Source organism: Gasterosteus aculeatus, chromosome 10, assembly GCF_964276395.1.
Source record: "Gasterosteus aculeatus chromosome 10, fGasAcu3.hap1.1, whole genome shotgun sequence".
In the NCBI taxonomy this organism is placed as follows: Eukaryota; Metazoa; Chordata; class Actinopteri; order Perciformes; family Gasterosteidae; genus Gasterosteus; species Gasterosteus aculeatus.
The window spans coordinates 14,739,631-14,764,022 of NC_135697.1; the positions used below are offsets into that span (position 1 = coordinate 14,739,631).

The window sequence follows — 24,392 nt, forward strand, 5'->3', positions numbered from 1 at the left end:
CGGATGTTGCATTTGATGAAAAGCAGACGCTCCCCTCTCCTCCCCGGCAGACGCAAAGTCAAATGATTAGTTCCTCGTTGTTATTTTCTTTTCCTTTGAGTGTTTAAAGCTCCTCTCGACCCCCCCACCAACCCCCCCCTCCCCTGTTCGGTGTACTCTGGGTGAACTTTGAACCATTTCCTCCGACTGGGCCGGCTGTTCGTGAGCCGAGAGACGACCCGGAGGAAAACACTCTCAGCCTGGACGGAGCGTCAGCTGAGAGGAGGAGGAAGAGGAGGAGGAAGAGGGGGAGTAATATTCCTCTCATCCCCGGGGGGCGATGCCCACTGCCACACACCCAAATCGCCGCGGCGTTCTCCGTAACACAAACACAAATACACACCCCAGCAAATGCGTCTCTCTCTCTCTCTCCTCCTGTCTGCTTCCTGCCCGTCCTTTATAATTTGTCCGGTTTAATTCGACTTGCGGTTCTTGCCTTTATTCTGAACAAAAACTCGGTGCCGCATTTGCACCTCGGCCCTCCCATCACCCGCAGCGGAGAGGCACCTTTGTCCCGATCGTGAAGGCGGCGCCGCGGCGTCAAAGCGCCTGGGCTTTGCTTCGCAGGCTTTGCTCGGGGTTCTCTGCTGCCGTCTGGCGAGGCCCGTGTGGGGGGAGTTTGTCTGACTGGCTGTCAGGACGCGGAGGACACGGAGCAGATAGTTGACGCTCTTCTTTGTTCCCTGCACGCGAGACCTCACATCCCGCCCCACGCTGTGTGTTTTTTAGGAGGCTGCAGACGGCTCACCGGTGATGACCCGCTCGCTGTTTTCTCCATTCTGTTACCTTCAGACGTTTGTTGTGGCTTGTGTTGGACATCGCACACTAACACACCAGTCATACTAACTCTCAGGTCAAACTGGGAATGTGGTGCGTTCACGCTGCATAGTGGGTGGATCTATGAACGTATGAACGTAAGACATAAACGTATGCGAAAAGTAAACGCGAGTGCCGACTTGTTTCTGATCTGGAACTTGACATTAGAGAGTTCAACCGTGGCCATAAATAAGGAAATGAGACGGTGTAATACAACAGAATAATGTGCAATTTGTGTTGAAAAGCCACAAAAGTTAAAGTTACAAAATACAGAAGTTACTTTACATCAGAAAAGTGATCCCCTTAATGTCAGTACAGCCAATACTAAGATAACTTTAGCTCGCATTGGCCACAGCTACTGTATAAAACCAGTAACAAAAAGGACACCGGTGGAATTATGTTGCTTATGAATGTTTTGAACATGAACGAGGCGTTATTTCACCTTTCAAACGTTGCATTGCATCAGTTTTCATTCCGAAAGCGCCCGTGATTGAATCTAGTCCGATGAAGCCGCCGAGCTTCTATCAGATCGAGACGCCGGCAGATCATCACGTCGCTCTAGATGTTATCAGTCGGAACTCATTCAGTTTTAAAAGTTTCCCCGTGTAATTCCATCAGCTGTGAGCCTTTTTCCCCGTGTCTCGCTGCGTCCCAGCAGACCGGTCAGTGGACGGGCCGTCTCACCCCCCCTCGTTCAGCCTGCAGCCTCCTGCACGGAGCTGGATGCGCTTCCCTTGTTTGACACAACCCCCCCCCCGCCCCCTCTGTCCGTCCGGCGGGGCGGGTTCAGCCGGAGGCCAAAGGTTCAGCAGCCACAGATTTTTCTTCCTGGCCGCTCTTAAGCCAGAGCCGCCGTGCGCGCCCGTCTGTCAGCGTGCTTTGATTCCCCTGCTGGAGCTTTTTCTGTGTACGTTAACATGCGGGTGGGAAGTCGACTCAAAAGTTTAATCACGCAGAAAATAGAAAAAGGGCTCCCCGTGCACCTGAGAGGGGCCGCCAGCACACAGGAGCCCATTGACCACCCCCTCCTTACACACAAACACACGCTCTCTGAGGGGCGTAATGAATCTGTCTGCAGGTGGCCGCAGCGCCTCTCAGACGCAGCCGCCAGTTCCAAATAGGCAGCGGGGCCGAATGGTCGCCGCTGCCTCGCCTCGATGTGGGACTACCCAGCCGTCACAAATGCCCCCGAGCCATATCAGTAACAAAAGTATTCCCCCCCCCCCCCAGGTGTATGTTAAGGTTTAATACACAATGCGTTTGCGCTCCAGAGGTCCTCAGACGAACACCTTGTTTCACCTCTTAGATGTCGGATGCAGGACGGAGATATTGTGGGGGGGGGGGCGAGGAGGCGAGGAGGCCATTGCAGTTTATGCCATTGCAGCAGGGATTGCGTTGAATCGGCGACGAAGGAGAGCACGTGAATAAATATGTGAAAAAAAGCTATTTTCAGTACTTAACAATAAATGTACCTCTTAAGAATAAGTCAATGGTCATAAGATCCATACAAACACATATGCGTTTCAATGCTCTCCTGCGTTAGTATTATTATTATTTGGTCTAACAACAGGTGGGCAAACACCTGCATCCGAGGAACGGCACACTTTCCATCTCTTGAAGTATTTTCTCACTGACGAGCAGGGATGACATCACATTCCAGTGAATAGTGTCTGCAATCCGGGGAGAAAATGAGTCGCCGCCGTGCAAGCAGACTTGTGATCTGGCCGACGGAGATGCAGGATAAGAGCATCAAGACAAGTCTGGAAAAAGCATTTACGCTGGGCTCGTTAAACACCAGTGCATAGACACCCCCCCCCCCCCCCCCCCCATCGCCCCTATCAGGTGGCTTTGTGTGTGTCGGGGGGGCCGCTGGCGGGCCTCCAGCGCCGTGTCTCACCATACATCTGTTTTATGTGCAAGCTGCTTCTCACTGCTCCGTGCCAACAACAGAGGGGGAACCATTTGGAGCCGTGAGACGACCCGACTTCAATGGCAAGCAAACGTCCGCCCGTCCGTCTGCCCGAGAGCGGCTGACCCGAAGTTGCTCAACCCTCGGATGAATACCGCTTGAAATTCGGACGGCATCACGTACTTAAAGATTCTGCAGGACTTTTGAGCAGTTTTGGTGAAGAGTCACAGGGACGGAAAACGCTCCTCGCAGCCAGATAAGAGTGGGAATCGATAGACTTATGAATCATCTCCTTCTAATTAACCTCAGTGATCATCTCACATCCTCGTCCCTTACCACAGAGGTGACAGGCGTCTTCATGTACCGAGCCGCTGGAAGATTCCCGACGGCAAAGACTGCGAATCCAACGCGCGCAAAAAGTCACTCAGGGTGAACGTAGCCGAAGATTCGATTAAACCGCCAGGGAATTCCATGCAGGGACGAGGGTCCTGTAATTATAAAAGCGTGGCCCTTACCATCAGTAATTGAGTTTGCTCTGATGAAGTACGGAAGAAAGTAATCTAATCAGTAGAGATGCTGCGGAGACGGCTCCCAGTTTTCTGTGCAGACAGGTCGTGTGCATGTGGACGCACAGCGGTTCCGCCCCTGCGTTGGTTCAAAGTCTGGCACATTTTTACTGAGTGCAGGACGATTGCTCCATCTTCAAGTATTCATTCAAATGCATTAAACTCTTTCTTCGATGTTTTGGTTGGGAAACATGTATTTGTTTTTGTTGAGAGGAACACTCCAGGGCTCCTTTTATGAAAAAGTAATAAAAAGCCCCACAAGTGACTCAGTGGTGCTCAGTGCTAAATGCTAACATGCACTGGATACGCTTACATGCATGTTACCTTAGCGTGTAAACATGCATGTTTGAATGGTGCTAAATAAATTCAGATTCAACCATATTATGACAAAAACTACCGACCATTAACATCCATGGAACTGCTAGCATGGCTAAAAACTTTGTATTTTCAACTTTTTTCCTAACAAAAGAAAGGTTTTCTGAATTTAGAGAGTTTACTTATTACCATTTTTACTTCTCTGTGTGTAAGTGAATCATTCTATCGTTTAAAAACCTTTCTCCTGTTGTTTGCGTTTCCCCACAGCCATTGAAACGCAGAGCACCAGTTCCGAGGAGCTAGTCCCCAGCCCGCCGTCCCCGCTGCCGCCCCCCAGGATCTACAAGCCCTGCTTCGTCTGCCAGGACAAGTCCTCCGGGTACCACTATGGAGTCAGTGCGTGTGAGGGCTGCAAGGTAGGACCCCCCCCCGCGCCTCCTCACGCCGTGACCTGCCGCAGTTTAGTACCAAACACAAAGTGCTGTTTCCTTCTCAATCAGATCCATGATCAAAACCAGCGGGAAAAGCCAGTAAGTGGACCGTGATTGGAGATTGCTTTGTAGGATGTTGGCAAACGGACCGCTGAGCGTGGAACCTTGAGCGCCACCAGCCTCAAGTACTCAAATTCAAGGGATTGTGGTGAAACAATCGGTCGGCGTCACAGCGAGAACGCGTGGCCACAGGAGGAGAGTCTGTTTCTCACGGTGCTTCCTCCGTCTCAGTCTGCCATTTTAAAATGTTCTACTTTTAGAAATTCCTCCCAACAATCTGCTCTGCCAGCACTTTCTGTCTGTCCGTCTCCCACTTACAGCAGCTGTTGCTAGGTAACACGCACACACACACACACACACACACACACGCACACGCACACACACGCACACTCATACAAACAACGTTCAGGATGCCGCACCTTTAAAAAACATGAAATTATTGAAGTCAGTGAAGAGTAAAGCTTCTACTTGGTGGGACCAGCGATACGTTAGAGCGGCGTCTCCTGGAGGAACGCACGTGACTTCCTGCCGGGCGGCCCGTGTGATTCCTGCCCAGGCGATGGCGCTTTGCGTGTCCTCTGTCATCGTAGCGGAGGTATGCCAGGAATCCTTTTTTTGGCCCGGAGGGAGGTGGTGATCAGCTCACTCGCTCGCCTCCGGGTCAGACCAAGTTCTCCGCGGGCTCCCGTGCGCCAGTATAAAACCCCTCATCGTAAGTGACCTCTGACCCCCGCCCCTCTGGCCTCTGGTTTAAAAACATCCGGCGGTGAACTGAACTGAAAATAATGAAGTTTGGAGGCTGGTCGTGTCCCGTAAATAGCACTTGTACGTCGCCGCCTCGTCCAGTTTGCCCCTGTGAACGTTTTCCCTTCATCCTCCTCGCCGCCAGGAGACCACTTCACCTGGGGAAGGTCAGCCCGACCTTCAGTTGGTGGTAAGCTGCAGCATCGAATGTTAGCATGCATGCCGGGCGTTAATGCTTCTCACACGCTCTCCTCTGCGAAACACTCTCCTGGCGGCGGGAACTAGCTTGTTTCCCTTTTCAAATAACCGATAACCCGACATGTATTGGGAGCAGGGAAGCCGGATCTTACACACAACGGTAGTCGCGAGTGCAGATCGCGCTCCCTTAAAGACGGATAAAGGTGGTGAATAGAGTGAAATGTCCTCGACGGGGGTTTCATTCCATCCGTCCGCTCGCCGCAGACCGCTGATGTAAAAATAGTTCACTTCATGGCAGAATGGCCTTGATTATTGTGACATCCTGACTCAGGAGGATTAAGCAGGGGATTATAGCTTCTTTTTGCACTGTGTTGTATTCCCGTCTCCATGGCGAAGGCATTGTTGCCTGTAGTACGAGGGGGGGGGCCCTTCCATTCGGTAGATGCAACCGAGCATGCTGCACGGCTGTAGGCTTTTAGCCAGCAAGAGGAGCCTTTTACTGCCCAGTGAATGTGCCAATTAGAGCTACAAATAGACTCAAAGACACAGTGTCTGCGCGTGCTTTGTGGGCTGTGTGCATATATTGTGGAACACTTACACATGTATGTAGCGTTAATTAAGAAAATGTCACGCTCCGCAGACGCTGGTCGGAAAGCCGTCGTGTTGCAAATGAATACGGTAACAAAAAAACACTACAGCTGAGTTAGTAAAGTTTGTATGCAGTATTTTAATGAAAGGTTGCAGAACTTCCCGTCTGAGGAGCTGGAGCCAGAAGCCCAGTATTCTCGGGTGAAACGATTTTTCATTTTCAGTCGATCCCTTTTCTATTTTCGCAGGAGACCCACTGCACAAAGAGCGAGAGGGGAGGACCACGTCCACACAATAGGTTCAGTAGAAGTGTAACTTCTGTTGTCACCGAGTTAGTGTGCCTGGCCTTGACAGATCTGCTGTGTGGACGCAGCTGATTTGAATTGTTAAAACAGCGCGCAGGCATATGGGCCTCCAGAAGCACATGCATATGCAACGCATGACAGATTCCTCCGTGTCGACCCGAGGTCAAGAAATCCTCCAAAGTCAAGGGAGCCTTCACACTCAGTCACCCCCCCGCTTCCTGTTATGTCCTCCTGACAACGCCGCAATATGTCCCAGGTATCGGAGGAGCGTCCCAAAGTTTCTGCATCGTTATTTCAGCCAGATTTCCTCTTGAGACACGAGAAGAAACTGTGAAACATCTTTTATTTATCTTTCCAAGCACGAGGAACTGCCGGCTATCCGATATCTGTCCAGCTGTAAAGCCTCATATTTTGGCATCATTTCCTGCAGCTAATGTTTCACTCCTAATCAAGTCCATCAGGATTACTCAGAGTGGAGGAAACCTAAAGGGCTGCCGGAGACAAATGAGGGAAAGTTCTCGCTATTCCCACAGCAACGTCTCATGTTTCAAAATCTCTTTTTTTTTCGGCAATAAATGAATTAAACATCTCTGCTTTTTTTCCCCCATTGGCTGTCCGCTGCTGGCCATCAGAATAGAAAAGCCATGTCAGAAAAGTGCTGAAAAAGTCAGAATGCGACGGAGTGAGTGAGATGACAAAAATCTCAGACTTGTCTAAAACCCGGACAGTTAAACGTGGAGCCGTGTGTATGACCGGTAACCACTAACCTCCGAGGATAGAATTCACAGAGTGACATCTTAACATCGCTTTGCATAAGCCCCCGAAACGTCCAGAAAGAAAGGAGGCCGGAATGTGTACACGCGTGTCGCCGGCGCTGACAGGCCTTTAGGACCGAGGACAAAACTTTGAGGCGTGAGCGCTCCTCCCCCCCCCTCCCTCCCTCACCCGGTGGGTGCCGAGGCGCTGACACCGCGGGATTAGTTTGATGGAACTGGTTTGACAAGCGGGAGACCGTAACCTCTTTTGAATAAGACACGATTCAGAAGGCTCACATAACTCTCCTCCGTCTGAACTCTCTGCTCTCGGGTTTTCCCCCCCAGAAGCCAGAAAAGGAATTGTTACGTTTACTGACATTCCCCCGACGATTTCTTAACAAAAATCATATTTCATTGTTCTCTGGAAATGCTGACCCGTGACCTGCTAAGCTAGGCTAATAGGCTAATAGCTCCATACCAGCAAAGGAATAGAAGCAAACAATGAAAAGAAAGTGTTTTCGTCCTGCATCGGCAGTTAAATTAAAGACTCTGCTTTTTAAATAAGTGATTTTACTTCACGGAGTAATGGAGACAAGTGTCAGATTAAAATGGATTTTCTGTACATCTACAGAATTGTTGAGCCTGCGTAAGGCGACGCACATAAACAAGCCCATCTGCAGGCGGAGATGCAGGTGAACACAATCTATGGAAAACATTCAGGGGCGGGGGGGTATTTTCTTTCTCTTAAAGTATCACTTTGTATCAGTGCAGGTCAGGTTTTATTTTATTTTTTATTATTTACTTTCTTTTAAGCCTATTTGATCAAACGTCGAAATATGTCAGACGGATGTGCGTTGTCCATTTAGCTGGGAAATGAGTCGTGTTGGTTTAAAAAAAAAAAAGAAGCACAGTGCGCAGTGAGTAAAGAGTTTTTCGAGAGCAAACAGATTGACGGGTTATTCCGGGTGTTTTGACCCGGGTTGGGATGTGATTTGTGTCGAAGGCTCCGCGTGCTTGGAGGGAGTCCAGGTGCCGTCCGTCTGCATGAAGGCTTTTATTCAGTTTTCTGCAGCATTAAACAATGGCATGGCCTACACTTTATCGAGGTACAATTTACTTAAAAGTAATTGTTTAAAAACATGAAATTAATTTACAAATTATTGAAATAGAATGGCAAAAACAAAAATGGCAAATCTCAGCCAAATAAACCAAATTATTGTTTTTGCCATTCTATTTCAATAATTTGGTTTATTTGGTTGAGATATGCCGGTTCCTGGGTGGGTATGTGTGTGATGATAACGTGTTCCAAAGTGCACAGCATGACTGCTGACTAACAGAAAAACTGTGTAAAAATACATCCCCTTTGGTGTCCCGATGCATTATGCAGGAGCGCTACAATCCGGTAACCGGAATGCATATGCATAGTTTAAATACGTACATATTTTGTAGCATAGTAAGGGTTTATTCCCCTTTAAACCCCCAACTTCATCCTGCAGCAGCCGCCTCCTCCCGTGTGCTTTTCGGACGGCGATGACGAAGAGCCGATGTTCAGTTGACACTTTACTGCAAAGATGGAGAGCGAAAAGAAAGAGGCCTTGGATCCGCCCTTTTCTGTGCCTGTCGCCTTAATCTATACAGCCCCCCCCCTGTGCCAACACACACTCCATAATATGATTTGTCAACAGTGTACAACATGAAAGAGGACAGAGTGTTAATAGAGAGAGAAAATCAAACTGAGACGGTCAGCGCCGCGGAGGTGTGACGGGAAATAGATATGAGTGTAACGCCGCGGCATCGCCCTCCTCCAATTCATCCTCTCTACTGCCGGTCGGCACAATTAGCTCTCGCCTGATAAAACAACTCTCCTTGATGGTCTTTTATATCTACGTTTTTCTTTTTTTCTTAAAGGGGCCACGTGGAGCTTTTCATTGTAACACATGACTTGTTGCATTGGAACCCGAGGAGACGCACAGGAGCTCCTTTTAAGCAGAAAACGTCTTTATTTTGTCATAACAAATGACCTGCATTGACGTCACATGCCAACAGAAAAATGTGCTCCTCTTTTATTAGGTCTAAGTTCTGCTTGTCAGGATGTTGTTAGCTTAGCTTAGCTGAAAGACTGGGAACTGGGGGCAACAGCCCGCCTGGTTCTACCCAAAATAATTGCCTAAATTATGTACAATTATGTTTTAGAGGGAAACCAATTTTCTCCCATCTTTGTTTTGGCACGGTTAGGAGAGGGAGGAGGGGGGGGGGGGGGCGGACTGCGGCGGCTCGTCTCTGTTCGGGCCTCGCCGGCTTCTCTCCCTCTGATTCGCTTCTCAATCTCTGCCGTATCTCCTGCTTCATCTGTGCACTTCAGGTGCTCGGATGGGAAGCACTGATTGGCTTCACGGAGGAGGAGGAGCAGGAGGAGGAGGAGGAGGAGGAGGAGGAGGAGGAGGGGGGGTGAACAGAGCAGAGGAGCGGGGGCCTGGGAGAGCTGTCCCTTGTTTTTTCGCAGCCGATGGCCGCCGCTCTGTCCGTGCCTTATCTGTGGCGGTTTCACCTTCGCCGCGGTAACAATGCCGGCCTTTGTGCGACCTTTTGTCCCGTTGTTCTGTTCCTCCAGTCGATACGGCCGGTGAACCACAACAACACGGCTCTCCTCGTTTTTGCCCCCCCAGAAAAATCACTTACATTGAGCTGATCTCGAACACGTGTACTCGGTTATTGACGGGTTCACTGGAGGAATGTGGACTTGTTGCTGCTGCTCATTGGTAATTGAGGAAGGAGAGTGATGCAGTAAAGGGAAACGCAGGTGTCCTTGTGTGTTTATTGTTGTGCACACGTTTCCGTTTGTGAAAAACAAAGAACATCACGGACCCTTAATTAAAATGGGAAGAACTTGGGCTGCGGTCGGGGAACCTTTCAGTAGACCTGCTCGACTCTTTGTCCGGCTTCTTTAACTTTTCCCTCCGCGCCCCCTCGTCCCGCCAGCCGAGTCCTCTTGCTGAACTCTTGTTGTCTCTTTCCATCGAGCTGCAGGTGTAAGTAATAGCCTGGACTGGATAAACTGGATAAATACACCCCCCCCCCCTCTTCCTTCCTACTCTCCACTCTACCTCTCCTCCTCATTTTTCTGGAACCCCCCAGGGTCTCCGGTGTCCTCTCCGCTTTCCACGGCAGTGATAAGATGTCGACACGATTAAGAGCGAAAGGCAATCCGCCGCTCCGCCTCGCTCCCCCCGGCGCCACTGAATGCTGCGGCGACACAAAGCGCCGCGGCACCGAGTCCAAAGCGCCGGACAGCCCGCCGATGGGGGGAACAGAGAGGGGTGGGGGGGGAGGTGGGGGGAGAGGAGGAGGCCAGGTGGTAAATAATGAATGGGCGGCACTTTCGTTTTTTAATCTGTAAACGAGAAGGCCTAAGATGGCGCGGCCGTCGCCCTGACACACTGCCCCCACCCCACCCCACCCCCGGCCCATTAAGGTAACAAGATGTCGGATAACGATCCGGGCGGAGGTGCACTTTATCGGTCCGGGGGGAAGTGGCCTCGTCTCCCAGGTGGCTGGGCCCGCGTCCCCCGATGCCCTGACATCTCATCTACGGTAACGACTGGAGAGAAGAGCGGAGATTAGTGGGGAACTTTCTCCAGTTTGCAGTAAACATCTGTGTGATATTGTTTACATTGTTGTCAGTGGTCATATGGTTCTGTGTTAGGTTTAGGAAATGAATGGGGGCAGTCAGCAGAGAGACAGCGGGAGTATAAAACAGGCATTAAAAGTTGTTTTGACGACTGGACTCAAAGTTGAGTGTTGACAATGAAACTCGCCCTGGTTGAATGAATGAAAGAGTCGTGCTCAGTACTTAGTGCCGTCCTCTGCATCCACGCGTTGGAAGCTTTGATTCATTCTCAGCGAGTCCTCACGGCTGAAACCACTAAATCATTTATTTAGCCCGCCCGGTAAACACCTTTTGTACAGCGCTCGGCTCAAGGGTTGTCCTTTGGTCGCACATTTATAAGCCTCAAACGAGTGAACCCGCAGGACACTGGCAGATACCAGAGCAGTCTGCGGCCTCGGGTCAACACTGGTGTGCTGTGAGCGAACGGAGGAGAGGAGGAGGGGGAGGAGGAGGAGAGGAAATACATTTAAGCAAGAAATGAAAAAAGAATCAAGGCGAAGGAGCAGGTGTGATGATCGTGTGATTCTCCGTGTCGTTTCAGAGAATTGTGATTTGCTGGAGGCTCGTAGAGGAAAAGAGTGGAGGCATCTGCTCACATGAGATACACAAACACCTGCAGTCTACCTACTGCAAACTAAGCTTAGTTGGATTCTATATAAAGATGCCTCGTCTTGTGGTGATAACATCTCTGTTCTCGTTAGTCTTTGAGTCCTAATATTTTAAACATTTTCCGAAAACACAAGAAAAAGTATAAGGAACGTAATAAATACGTTCACTAAGATCACTAAGTAACGTCATTAGTTTGTGGGGCTAAAAACATGATGTTATTTTCACAAATCAAATCATTTTCATCATAAAAGCATCGTAAAAGTGGAGAAATATACATTATTTAAGCCGATAAGCAACCAAAAATGTTAGAATAAAACAGACTCATCTTAAATTTACTTATTGGAATTATAAAACTCTGAGTCACTGAGTAGAAATGCTTTGTCTTCATCTGCACATCTGGAAATGGCCGGTAAGCAGGCTGATACCCTTCAGTCATACGGTGTGTTAAGTTCACTGACGAACAACCTTGATGGGGATGTGCAGTAGTTGAGCTGATTCCTCATATGAGTAGACCATCAATCATTTTTGTCAGGCCAGAAAATGATATTTTCTCTCCCCATCAGTATTTACATATTTATATATATTCTATATATCAATAACGTGTTTGGGAGAAGTTTAAATGAGATGCATTTGCGCTGAACCGCCAACAAAACTTAAACCTCAAATAGCTGAAGCTCACAAAATGCAAATCGGCCTCGGGAAGCAGTCTGCAGTCTCGGGGAGCAGTCACAGCGTGTGACTCAAACTGCAGCAGCTCCCAGTACACACACACACACACACACACACACACACACACACACACACACACACACACACACACACACACAGATCTCCAAGGCGAAGTGACCTGCATGCTCTCGGCTTTGAATGACATAAGTGCCTAAGTAGCCTTGGGTTCTGCACCCAACCTGAACGCACTCATATGGCAGCTGATGGCGACGCGGGCCGCTCCCACGGCCATCCGTCAGACCCTGCAGGTGATGTCTGCCAACACGCTTGGCTCACATCAGCCGGGATAAAGGCATCTATTAAGAAAATGAATAATACCGGCGGAGGGGAGGTGACCTCGGACCGGTCACGTGTCGTCAACACCCGGCCCGCGCGATTGGCTGCTTTTGGCTAGTGCCGGTGCCACAGTGGGGGGAGGGGAGTGGGGGGGGGGGGGGGGGGGGGGTGTCCCGGAGGTTGACGGATGCTCGAGGCCGAGGCGAGATGGGCTACAGAGTCAGCCGTTTCAGTCCTGTGATCTAATCTGTTACCCATCGTGCATCCTGCTTCACTAATGAAAAGGCAAGGTCCCATCCGTCACAGGCAGCTATGGTAAATGGAATTTTAACCCCCCCCCCCACTCACTCCCTCGTCATGAAGAACGAAGCTCCTCGGGCAAAAGCGCCTGGAAACATGTGCAAAAGGCCCTGCATGATGGACGGTCATTGCAAAGGAGCCCAGAGCAACGGAAAATTAATATTGAGAGGGGAAATAAATAAATATACATCTGTGACGATGTACCAGACGATGTCCCAGAGCTCAGCCCCGTTTTTATTAATGTTTTATCCCTTTAAGGAGGAGCCGCACTATATCTGCATTCATATGCTTTTAATCAGGTGTGATTTCTGGCATCACTAAAGCAGAACAGCTACACAATGATGTTTTAAATGTGTGTGTGTGTGTGTGTGTGTGTGTGTGTGTGTTTTTTTTATCGACTGCATCACGCTGATTGAAAAGTATTCCAAAGCTTGAATTGACCTCCTTTGGTCAGCAAATATTGTATCGGCACCTGAGAATAACGTGACAATAAGCAACAAGAATGTGTCGAATATAATATATATACAATCAGTCTCCCCCGTTTACATTATAAACGTGAATGATTTTAACCCGTAAAGAAACAGATCCATACATGCTGCAGTAAGCGGGGTCGTCTTGACACAGCTGCAGTCTTCTCAGATAAACACCAAAACTGATTAAAATAAATCTCTAATCTTTGAACGTGTCCCTTGGGCCTTTTTGCCAAAAAAAAAAGCTGCATACATTCAAGCAGATTCACTTCCCCATTTATGTTCTTTTTAACCGGTATTAAAAATGCAATTATCATTGCTGCATCATCCGAGTGGTCTTGTCGTTCCTGATGTGAACCCCTGAGCTTGAAGCCTTACACTGTATGATCCCTCCTCTTCTACTGCGTTTTCTCCACCAGAGGAGCTACATGCGGTTTTATCCGTATTTACGTGTCTCTTTTCATAATAAAACCTTGAATGGCCATGTTGGCCACTATTACTCAACCGCTGCTCCACTGGGTTACGATGAAAGCTTCCTTTGAGGTAAAGAGTGGCCTTGGTCTTCCGCAGAAGTCCAATGTCACCTTCACGCGTGGCGCTCTCCGCCCACAGCGGAACCAAAGTCCTCGGTTATTCTTCCATGACGGTGTCGGCAGCCTCGCCGTTTGATACCGCGAAGGTCCTTCGCTCTCCGCTTCCCACAAGCGTTCTGTTTCTGAGGTTAAATCCTGCATTTGAGGCCCCTCAGAGCGAGGGGACACACACACATACACACACCGGCTCTCTTGACAAAGAACCTTCCCGCACATTGTTTTAAAGGCGGCGGTGATAAATGGAGCGGATGTGTTTGGAGAAAATACGCGGCTGTAGAAGATTAGAGAGAAGGATCCGGTTAACGCTGTGAGAGTCTTCGTTTTCATGAACCATCCCCTCCCGTCTCCCCCTGTCTTCTTTCCTCAGGGTTTTTTCCGGCGAAGCATCCAGAAGAACATGGTGTACACGTGTCACCGGGACAAGAACTGCATTATCAACAAGGTGACGAGGAACCGCTGCCAGTACTGCCGCCTGCAGAAGTGCTTCGGAGTGGGAATGTCCAAAGAGTGTGAGTTCACTGAGCGCGCTGATATGAACCTGGAATAGAGACCGGCATGGGGTCGGAAGGGAGAGGTTTACTGTCCACACAAGGACGGCATGCACAGAGATTTATGACGTATGAGGCATTTGTCAAAACGACATGGTTTTGTTTTGTGTGGTAGATGATTGAAGTCCTGAATTCTGTTGCTCAACGTGAGTTACATCAAAAAATAATCTTGACACTTGACTCAAAGGTATCGTGGGTTTGAGATGTAATGGACCAACTCATCGCCAAATTAGCTTCTGTTGGTGACTGACTGATGGGGAAAAGCCCCAGAAGTGACTCATGACCCATAGGGTCCGAAATCTCAAAAGAAATGCAGAGTAGTTATAATTTGCAGGTATAGAGCAAGGACGCCACACCGCCGATGGCGTGAAAAGTTTTCCTCTTCTTGGACAGATGAGATGTAATCCGGTGTCGGCCCCGATGCTGTGGGTGTGATGTGGGGATTAGTAATTATCTGAGCCTCCTGATAGCTCGTCCTCCACATACGTTACTCCATCTCCTGCTCCCTCTGCTCGGTTTCAACCGGTGAAGAAGCGTTGCGTCACTCACAAAGTGTCGTCGACAGCCGGGAATTGAAAAAAAAAAGATGCGACGAACCGATAACAAAAAAAGAGGGATGCGGAGCCGCCGCCTTTAGCAAACCCCGCGTCTCGTGTCGCCCCTCGTCCATCGTCATCCGAGGGAACAGTTTGCATTTCACAGGTTATTGGCGTCCTTTGATTGCATCAGCATTCATAGCTCAGGTCCACTTCGTGCTCCATTAGCCTCGGTGAGGGGGGGGGGGGGGGGGGTGGCGTTCCTTTCTCTTATGCTGTTTCACACCTCAGCAGAGGAATCATGGAAAAGATGATGTCTTGATATCCTCCGGCCACAACCCCCCCCCCACCCCCCTCAAAATGTACCAAGATGTTGTGCAGACTGAATACTCAGTTGTGGAGAATTTATGTTACTCAAGGTAATACGACCACGAGAGTGCTTCACTACTTGGTCATTGTACAGCTCAGGGATTGACTTCCTCCACCTCGTTGTCCTCACTTACATCCCGCAACGCATTCACATCTACGTTCCGATGGCCGGAGGTCTGAAGGCAGAACGGAACATCTCCATTCGGTCGCGGCTGTATGGGGCGCCGTTTGTAAAATGTTGCACGTTCTAAAATCCTGCGCAGTTTTGCTACATGCTAAATGTTAAATGTAAATGTAAATGTTGAATGTTAAATGTAAATGTTAAATGTAAATCTAAATGTTAAATGTAAATCTAAATGTTAAATCTAAATCTAAATGTTAAATGTTATATCTAAAAGTTAAATGTAAATGTTAATGCTAAATGTAAATGTTACATTTTAGATTTAACATTTAGATTTACATTTGACATTTATATTATTTAACAACTTTGTGTTACCGTCAAACATTATCCTTGGAAAAGTTATTGCATGAAATTACATGAATTTCTCTCCAAATGTTTGAAAAAGTGACATATGGATATTGTCGTGCTTTTTTGTTCATATTTCACATCTACGTTCCGATGGCCGGAGGTCTGAAGGCAGAACGGAACATCTCCATTCGGTCGCGGCTGTATGGGGCGCCGTTTGTAAAATGTCGCACGTTCTAAAATCCTGCGAGTTTTGCTACATGCTAAATGTTAAATGTAAATGTTAAATCTAAATGTAAATGTTGAATGTTAAATGTAAATCTAAATGTTAAATCTAAATGTAAATGTTAAATGTTATATCTAAAAGTTAAATGTAAATGTTAATGCTAAATGTAAATGTTACATTTTAGATTTAACATTTAGATTTACATTTGACATTTATATTATTTAACAACTTTGTGTTACTGTCAAACATTATCCTTGGAAAAGTTATTGCATGAAATTACATGAATTTCTCTCCAAATGTTTGAAAAAGTGACATATGGATATTGTCGTGCTTTTTTGTTCATATGATAATGCTAAATGTAGCAAAACTGCGCAAGATTTTAGAACGTGCGACATTTTACAAACGCGCCACATACGGCTGTACGTTACAAAACACCACTAGCTAAGTTTCTCCGTGTGGTCGGATGCCTCCAGTACGGCCGCACGCACGCAGGCCGCACGACACCTGAGAGCTCACATCTGTAGCAGCAGTTCAGTCTGGAGCCTGAGTCAAAACACGGGGGGGGGGGGGGGACACTGATTTTGGAACCTGCACTCGTGCTATCATGTGCCTCTGGAGATTACTGAGCCGCTACTTAGACTGCAGGACAAAGGGAAGCATTGTTAATGTGTGTGTGTGTGTGTGTGTGTGTGTGTGTGTGTGTGCGCGCGCGCGCTGCACCAGCAGGTACGCCAACGGACGCCTGGTTGCACAAGTTGTGCTTTTGTATTTTCTTCAGGAAACACAGAAACGATCCATTAATAACAGGGTGGATCTGCAGAGCCCGAAGAGGAGGACGGCGTGTTTGTTATGGGTGTGTGCGCGAGAGGGGTGATTTGTTCAGTTCCACCGGCCTCGAATATTCAGCGTCACGGGATGAGACGGAGACAAAGGAGAGTTTGACTGAAACTCGACCAATATACACAACGTTTACACTGCCATGTAAATGTAACACGCACTGTAAGTAACTCTGCAGATCTTCTGGTAAAAGGGAATTGTACCTTTAATTTGAAAGGGTAAAAAGAGGATGTTTCTGCGTTTTGAATGTGAGCTTAACGGAACTTGTTACTGACAAATGTGAATTTTACTCAAAACTATTCGTTTAATGGACCCGTAACAATAATGGCAAAAAGCTCTTACGGTGGTGTTTTTACGCTGACGTTCAAGGATGGTATTGCATGGAAAGGAAGAAAATAAAGGAGTAATTTCACCAGCAGTAAGTGCCATGTCTCTTTATATGCGGGATCCGTTACAGTAAGAGCTTTACCTCGCCAGCTAACCTGCTGCATCAACGGACTATAACGGACTTTAAGGACATTTTTCACGGATATAAAAGAACGCTCGTACGGAAGAATGGAGAAGGGCAGCGGTGAAAAGAAGACGGCGACGTGGTAGGAAAGAGCAAGAAGAGGAGTAAGGCTAGCAAAATGGAGGGAAACGAGACTACTCGGCGCAGCAAGGATAAAGAGCAACAGATCGAAATCCTTCAAAAGGTAATTCAGGAATACAAGGAAATGATAGAAAAGGAAACCGAACAAGGTGCTGTTAGACAAGAACTAAAAGAGTCTTTGCTTAACAAAAAGGAAATGCTTGCTGAACTGTTGAACGATGACGATGAAAATGCTACAGATTTAGCTAACGTTAGACGTTCGGAACGCGCGCGAGCTCCCACGGAAAAGATGCTAGCTTATCGTAAACAAGAGCAGAGCAAACGTGCTAAAAGACTTGATAGCCTTTATGAACAGTGGAAAGCCCAAGCTCGACAAACACGGCAAGAACTAAAATCTGAACTAACAGAAAGTCGATTGGCATGTCTCGTAGACAATCTGGAAATAAGGAAAATCGAAATCATGAAAGTGTATGAAGAATTGAGAGGGTGCGGCCCGCCCGACACTGAGCTAAGGCGCAAAGTTGATGCTTGTGCTGCAGTAACAGGTGACATTATTAAAATCCTGAACGAGAGGCTAACTGGCGTAAATGGAGAATATGATGCAGAATATGAAGGACAGCGCTTGCACGAGCTACTCGAGCCTGACTATGCCCGGTCCATTTACGGCTCCTCTGCCTCAGCGCTAACTGGCAGTCATCGCTCCACACGTTCAAGTGTAGCAGCCAAGCGAGCAGAAGCAGCGGCGGAATTAGCTGCTAAGGAGGCTGAATATAAAATGCTAACAGAGGAAGAGAGTCAACGGGAAAAGATCCGAGTTTTAGAGGAAGAGCACAGGAGGGAATTAGAAAAACACAAAGCAGAATTAGAACGGTTACAAGCTGAAAAAGACTTAAAGGCTGCCCAAGCCAGACTTGAAGTATATGACAGAGAAGTGAAAGAGGAATCTGATGCTCAGTCCTTTCAGTCATTTCAGAACCCTATTCGGAACATTCTGCCTGTCGCAATAAATTGTCCTCCTCCTACAATTGTCACTCCTTCTGCTCCCATTGATGTATCCGGCCTAGCACAAGCTATTCAGGACAGCATCGCTATTAACAGACTTCCAATGCCAGAGCCCCCAGTGTTTAATGGCAATCCCATTGACTTTGTTGAGTGGAAGGCTTCTTTTATTTCACTTATAGATAGAATGAACATTCCCACTACCGACAAGCTGCACTACCTAAGGAGATATGTAGGTGGCTCAGCTCACAAATGCCTAGAAGGGACATTCTATCGTAGTGACAATGAAGCTTACAGCGACGCTTGGAAAAAGCTCAATCAGAGGTACGGCCAGCCATTTATCATTCAAAAGGCTTTTAGAGAAAAGTTATCCAACTGGTCAAAAATACAGTCAAAGGATGCTGAAGGATTGAGAGACTTCTCAGATTTCTTAAATGCCTGTCTGCAGGCCATGCCCCATGTAAAAGGTTTAAACATCCTAAACGATTGTGAGGAAAATCAGAAGTTGGTGCGGAAACTGCCAGAGTGGCTAGCCTCACGATGGAACCGGCAAGTAACATTGCGTCTCACGGAGGGAAAGGATTTCCCTAGCTTCAAGGACTTTGCCAAGTTTATGTCTGTGGAGGCCGAAACCGCCTGCAATCCAGTCACCTCTTTCCTCGCTCTCCATCCACCTGATGGTTCTGGTCAAGAAAAGTGGAGCACAAGGGTAAGCAAAAGAAACAAAGCCAGCACCTTTAACACACAAATTGTGGTTGAAAACAGTAAGCAGACCACAACAAAGGAAAAGGTCAAGGCCCCTTGTATGCTTTGTAAGGATATCAGTCATCAGCTTTGCAAATGTCCAGACTTCATGCAAAGAAAACTGGAATACAGAAGGGCATATGTCAAAGATAACAGACTGTGTTATGGATGTCTAAAACACGGTCACAGCGCGAAGGAATGCCGACATCGGCACACATGTGACTCATGCAGAGGACGGCATCCTACATGTCTCCACGATGATGGCTACGGAAAAGTTGAAATCAAAGAATGGACAAGTAGGGAAATGTCAGCGCAACACAGGGAAACGGAACCAACGTCTGCCGTTTCTCTCAATGTCACCAGTCAAGGTCAGTCAGAAAACACCTCAATGATAGTGCCAGTGTGGGTGTCAAGCGACAATAATCCATCCAGAGAAAAACTTGTGTATGCCCTGCTGGATACACAAAGTGACACAACATTCATTGAAAATGATGTAAGTAATGAACTTCAGCTGACTACTTTCCCTGTTAAACTGAAACTCACTACGATGATGGGTGAAAATATGGTCTTTAAAAGTGAACGGACATCTGGTCTGCGTGTGAGAGGTTTCAATTCTACTGTGCACATCAAACTGCCTCCTGCATACACCAAGGACTGCATTCCTGTAAACAGACAACACATACCAACGCACGAAACGGCAAAAGGATGGCAGCATCTCCAAGCAATTGCAGATCAAATGCCGCCTCTTCTTAACTGTGAAGTGGGGTTACTCATAGGATACAATTGTCCAGGAGCTCTCATACCCAGGCGTGTCATAACAGGAAAGGATAACGAACCCTTTGCTATTCTCACAGACTTAGGGTGGAGTATTGTCGGCTGTTCAGCAACTCACTCTGATGCACAATTGTCAAACGGTCACTGTCACAGAGTAACTGTGAAGGAGCTGCCCGCAGTGACTCCATTGGATGCAATAAGAATGCTCGAGACTGATTTCAGAGACACTCAAGGAGATGACAAAACAGTCAGTCAAGAAGATTTGATTTTTCTTGACAAATTAAAGGAAAGCATAAAAACAAACAAGCAGGGACATTACGAAATGCCCCTCCCTTTCAAAGAGAGGCCCTTCCTTCCTGATAACAAGCAACTTGCTGCTGTAAGATTAAGCCACCTGAAAAGGAAGTTCATTTTAAATGAAAGCTACAAGAATGACTACATGAACTACATGAAGGACATCATTGAGAGAGGTGATGTCGAGGAGGTATGCGATGTGGGCACTTATGGAGAAAAATGGTACATACCTCACCATGGTGTTTATCACCCCAAAAAACCTGAAAAGCTGAGAGTGGTTTTTGACTGTTCTGCAAAGTACAAGGGAAGTAGCCTCAATGAACATCTTCTCCCTGGCCCAGATATGATAAACAGTCTGACAGGTGTTCTCATTCGCTTCCGACAGCATCGCATTGCTCTGATGTGTGACATAGAAAAGATGTTTCATCAGTTCCATGTCTCAGAAAATGACCGTGATTATCTACGCTTCTTATGGTGGAAAAACAGAGACCTAAGCACACCTCCCCAGGAATTCAGGATGAAGGTCCATCTTTTTGGAGCTGTATCTTCACCGGGGTGTGCAAATTATGGATTGAAGCAGCTCGCCAAAGAACACAGTCACACACACCCATTAGGGTCACAGTTCATTGCCAGAGACTTTTATGTGGACGACGGCATCATTAGTGTAGAGTCTGCTAAAAAAGCCATTCAAATAGCAAAGGAGGCACGCGAAATGTGTGCAAATAGAGGTTTACGCCTTCACAAATTTGTGTCCAACAACATTGCCGTTTTGCAAAGCATCCCCGCAACAGAACACGCCATGGACATCAAAACAAAAGATCTCAGATTCAATGATCCAGCTTTAGAGAGAGCATTGGGGATATATTGGAACATCGAGAGCGATTGTTTCACTTTCAAAGTCTCTCCAAAGAACCAGCCCGCAACACGTCGCGGCATCCTGTCATCTGTCGCCTCCATATACGACCCGCTGGGCTTCGTAGCTCCCTTCCTCCTCAAGGGAAAGAAAATTCTCCAAGAAATGTGTCATCAAGGAACAGGATGGGATGATCCAATTCCAGAGCGGTTGAAGCCACGGTGGGAGAAATGGGAAGATGATCTTGTAAAGATGGAAGGAATACAGGTAGCTCGCTGCTATCAGCCTCCTGGCTTTGGAAAGGTGATGAAAACTGAATTACATCACTTTTCAGATGCCAGCACCACGGGCTACGGCCAATGCACATACCTGAGACTGAAGAATGAAAGAGGAGACATTCACTGTGTTCTTCTAATGGGAAAAGCGCGAGTCTCGCCGCTAAAGGTCACAACTATTCCAAGGTTAGAACTTGCCGCAGCAGTTGTCTCAGTCACAGTGAGCAATATGCTCAAAGAAGAATTAGGCTACTGTAATGTAGAAGAGTTCTTTTGGACAGACTCAAAGGTTGTATTAGGCTACATTAATAATGATGCTCGCCGTTTCCACACCTTTGTAGCAAATCGAGTGCAGAAAATCCGTCGTGGCTCAGACCCGAAGCAATGGTTCTATGTACCAACTGATGAAAACCCAGCAGACTATGCATCAAGAGGGAAAACAGTAGATGAGTTGCTCTCTTCTGATTGGTTCACCGGCCCTAGCTTTCTGTGGAAAGGAGAAATAGAAGTGCCAACAGAGGTGCTTTTGGAGCTACCTGTTGGTGACCCAGAAGTTAAAAGGGCTCAGACATTCCAGACAAAGACCTCAGAGCAAGTTGATCTTGTAGGAAGATTAAAGAAGTTTTCATGCTGGTCTCGGGCCGTCGGGGCAGTGGCGCGTCTCTTGCGGCGTGCTAGAAAGGTCAAATCGTGTGACCTTTCAACAGTCAGCGAAAGACAAAGTGCAGAACGACTTATCATCAAGGACATACAAAGCCAAGCGTACGGAGAAGAGATTAAACTATTAAAAAAGAGACATCAGCTTCCAAGACACAGCAAGCTGTATCACCTCGATGCTTTCCTGGATGCAGAGGGTGTGCTCAAGGTGGGAGGTAGGCTCAGTCGCTCACCTTTTCCTAACTCTTTTAAACATCCAACAGTCATTCCTCCAGGACATCACATGACTAATCTGATCATCGCCCACCATCATGAAACAGTAAAACATCAGGGCAAAGGCTTCACCATGAATGAAATTAGGTCCAATGGCTATTGGATCTGTGGACTCAGCAGAGCAGTCGCAACACACATCCGCCACTGTGTGACATGTCGAAGGTTGAGAAGACCAGCTGAAAGCCAAAGGATGAGTGACCTGCCTGTTGAAAGAACAGAACCCACCCCACCCTTCACTTATTGTGGGATGGACTGTTTCGGCCCCTTTCGGACAAAACAAGGGAGAAAACAAGAAAAAAGGTATGGATTGCTCCTTACCTGCTTCTGCTCTAGAGCCATTCATATTGAAATGTTGGAGGACTTGTCCACAGACACATTCATTAATGGATTGAGATGCTTTATTGCTTTAAGAGGTGCTGTACGACAAATTCAATGTGATCAAGGCACCAACTTCATGGGTGCAAAAATGAGCTGAGTGCTACATTAAAGGAGTTGGACACGAATAGATTGAACGTATTCCTCACAGAAAAGCAGTGTGACTTTGTAATGAATGCACCTCATGCCAGCCATGCAGGTGGTGTGTGGGAAAGGCAAATCAGAACTGTCAGAAGTGTTCTTAATGCCACTCTGTTACTTGCCTCTGGTAGGCTAAATGATGCATCATTGCGCACCTTCTTTTATGAAACCATGGCTATAGTGAACAGTCGTCCGCTCACAGCTGATACCTTGGACAGCCACAACAGTTTGGAGCCACTCACTCCTAACCACTTGATCACGATGAAATCCACCACAGCCTTGCCTCCACCTGGCAAGTTTGAAAGAGAGGATCTCTATGGACGAAAGAGATGGCGTCAGGTGCAGTACCTGACAGAGCAGTTTTGGAGTAGATGGAAAAGGGAATATCTACACAATATCACAACAAGACAATGCTGGCATAGCACTAAAAGGAACCTGCAGGTTGGTGACATTGTACTGGATGCTGAGGACACTTTACCACGAAGCAAATGGAAACTCGGGACAGTCTCAGACGTCATTAAAGGCAAAGATGGACTTGTGAGACGGGCCAAAATCTTGTTTGGAGAGAAGGAGCTGAATCACAAAGGAGAGCGCACCAACAGGCCTGTTTTGGAGCGCCCTGTCCAGAAATTAGTTCTATTGTTAGAGGCTGTTTAAGCACTATTGCAGTTAAGAAATGCTATATTGTTTTCTGTGTAGTTTTAGCCCATACCTTTGAAAGGTTATTCTGTAATTTGAAATTGAGTGTTTTAAGGTTTCTATTTTGTAAAAACACTAATTTGGTGGGAGTGTAAGTAACTCTGCAGATCTTCTGGTAAAAGGGAATTGTACCTTTAATTTGAAAGGGTAAAAAGAGGATGTTTCTGCGTTTTGAATGTGAGCTTAACGGAACTTGTTACTGACAAATGTGAATTTTACTCAAAACTATTCGTTTAATGGACCCGTAACAATAATGGCAAAAAGCTCTTACGGTGGTGTTTTTACGCTGACGTTCAAGGATGGTATTGCATGGAAAGGAAGAAAATAAAGGAGTAATTTCACCAGCAGTAAGTGCCATGTCTCTTTATATGCGGGATCCGTTACACGCACTCACCAGCCGTGACACACGTAACATAGCTGCTCGTGTCGACTCACGGATTATGGTGAATTATGTCCTTCAGGTATGCCGGGGAGAGGGGCGTCTGGAATACACGGTTTAGTCTGGATGAAAATGCACAGATAAATGTCCTTAGTTTGCATGTGGTTCACCTCAACGCATATTGTTCCTATTCACAAATACATTTTTTCTACATTTCTCTTTGTGCATTTGTAAATTTAATCTCAGAGAATGAAGAGGTATTTCCTTGTGAATCTAATCTAGGAAATAATGTTTTTTTTTCATTAAATACTAAACCCTAATACACCATCATACAGCTCCGAGATCAGCTGGTAAACTGTTAAAAATATGTGTTTTTTTCTTCTTTTAATCCCATCTGTGCCTCTGGAGCAGCAGCAGAACCATCATGAGATTAATTCAGTTGCTCTCATTCTCATTCCTGCTCCAAGGTCATATGTTCTCAGTGCAGGTTACCCCTCTGACAACCCCCCCTTCACCCCGTCCCATCAGGACCGTTAGCTTGAACCCCCCCGATGCTCCGGTAGCAAGGAAGAATTACACCGTTTGCTCGACACCCACCTGGCAGGTTTTTAAGCGAGCTGCCGCGTTAAGTGCCGTGTGGCAAGTGGCCCGGATCCGAATAGCGAATAGCGTTCATTTAGCGCCGCATCTGTTTGCCCACGGAGACGCCGCGCAGATGGCTCGACCCCGCCGGGTTCCTCGGAAACGACCGTCCGCGCCGGGCTGCCGGCCCGAGCCACGCGGCACAAACCCGACAGAGAACAGCGCCGCCGTGCGAGAGGCAGGCCGGGGAAGTGTGGTTGGCTCCGACGCACCGGAGAGCACATCAGACACCGAAGACTCAAAGGCCGACAAGGCCTGATCATCGCGACCCATTGACGCAGCCCGTCAAACGGTTGCGAGACGTTTTAAAGTGTATTCTTAAAAGGAACTGACGCAGGGGAGA

At 47.3% G+C, this 24,392-nt stretch overlaps 1 protein-coding gene across 2 annotated transcripts in view; it reads left to right on the plus strand.

Moving 5' to 3' along the window:
• The window catches only part of LOC120826048 (retinoic acid receptor beta), a 94,945-nt gene that overhangs the window by 54,220 nt on the left and 16,333 nt on the right, over positions 1-24,392 (plus strand). For both annotated transcript variants that reach the window (XM_040187965.2, XM_040187967.2), the window contains 2 exons: positions 3,913-4,061; positions 13,738-13,879. In XM_040187965.2, coding sequence (XP_040043899.2) covers positions 3,913-4,061; positions 13,738-13,879 — 291 coding nt within the window. The remainder of the gene's footprint in view (positions 1-3,912; positions 4,062-13,737; positions 13,880-24,392) is intronic.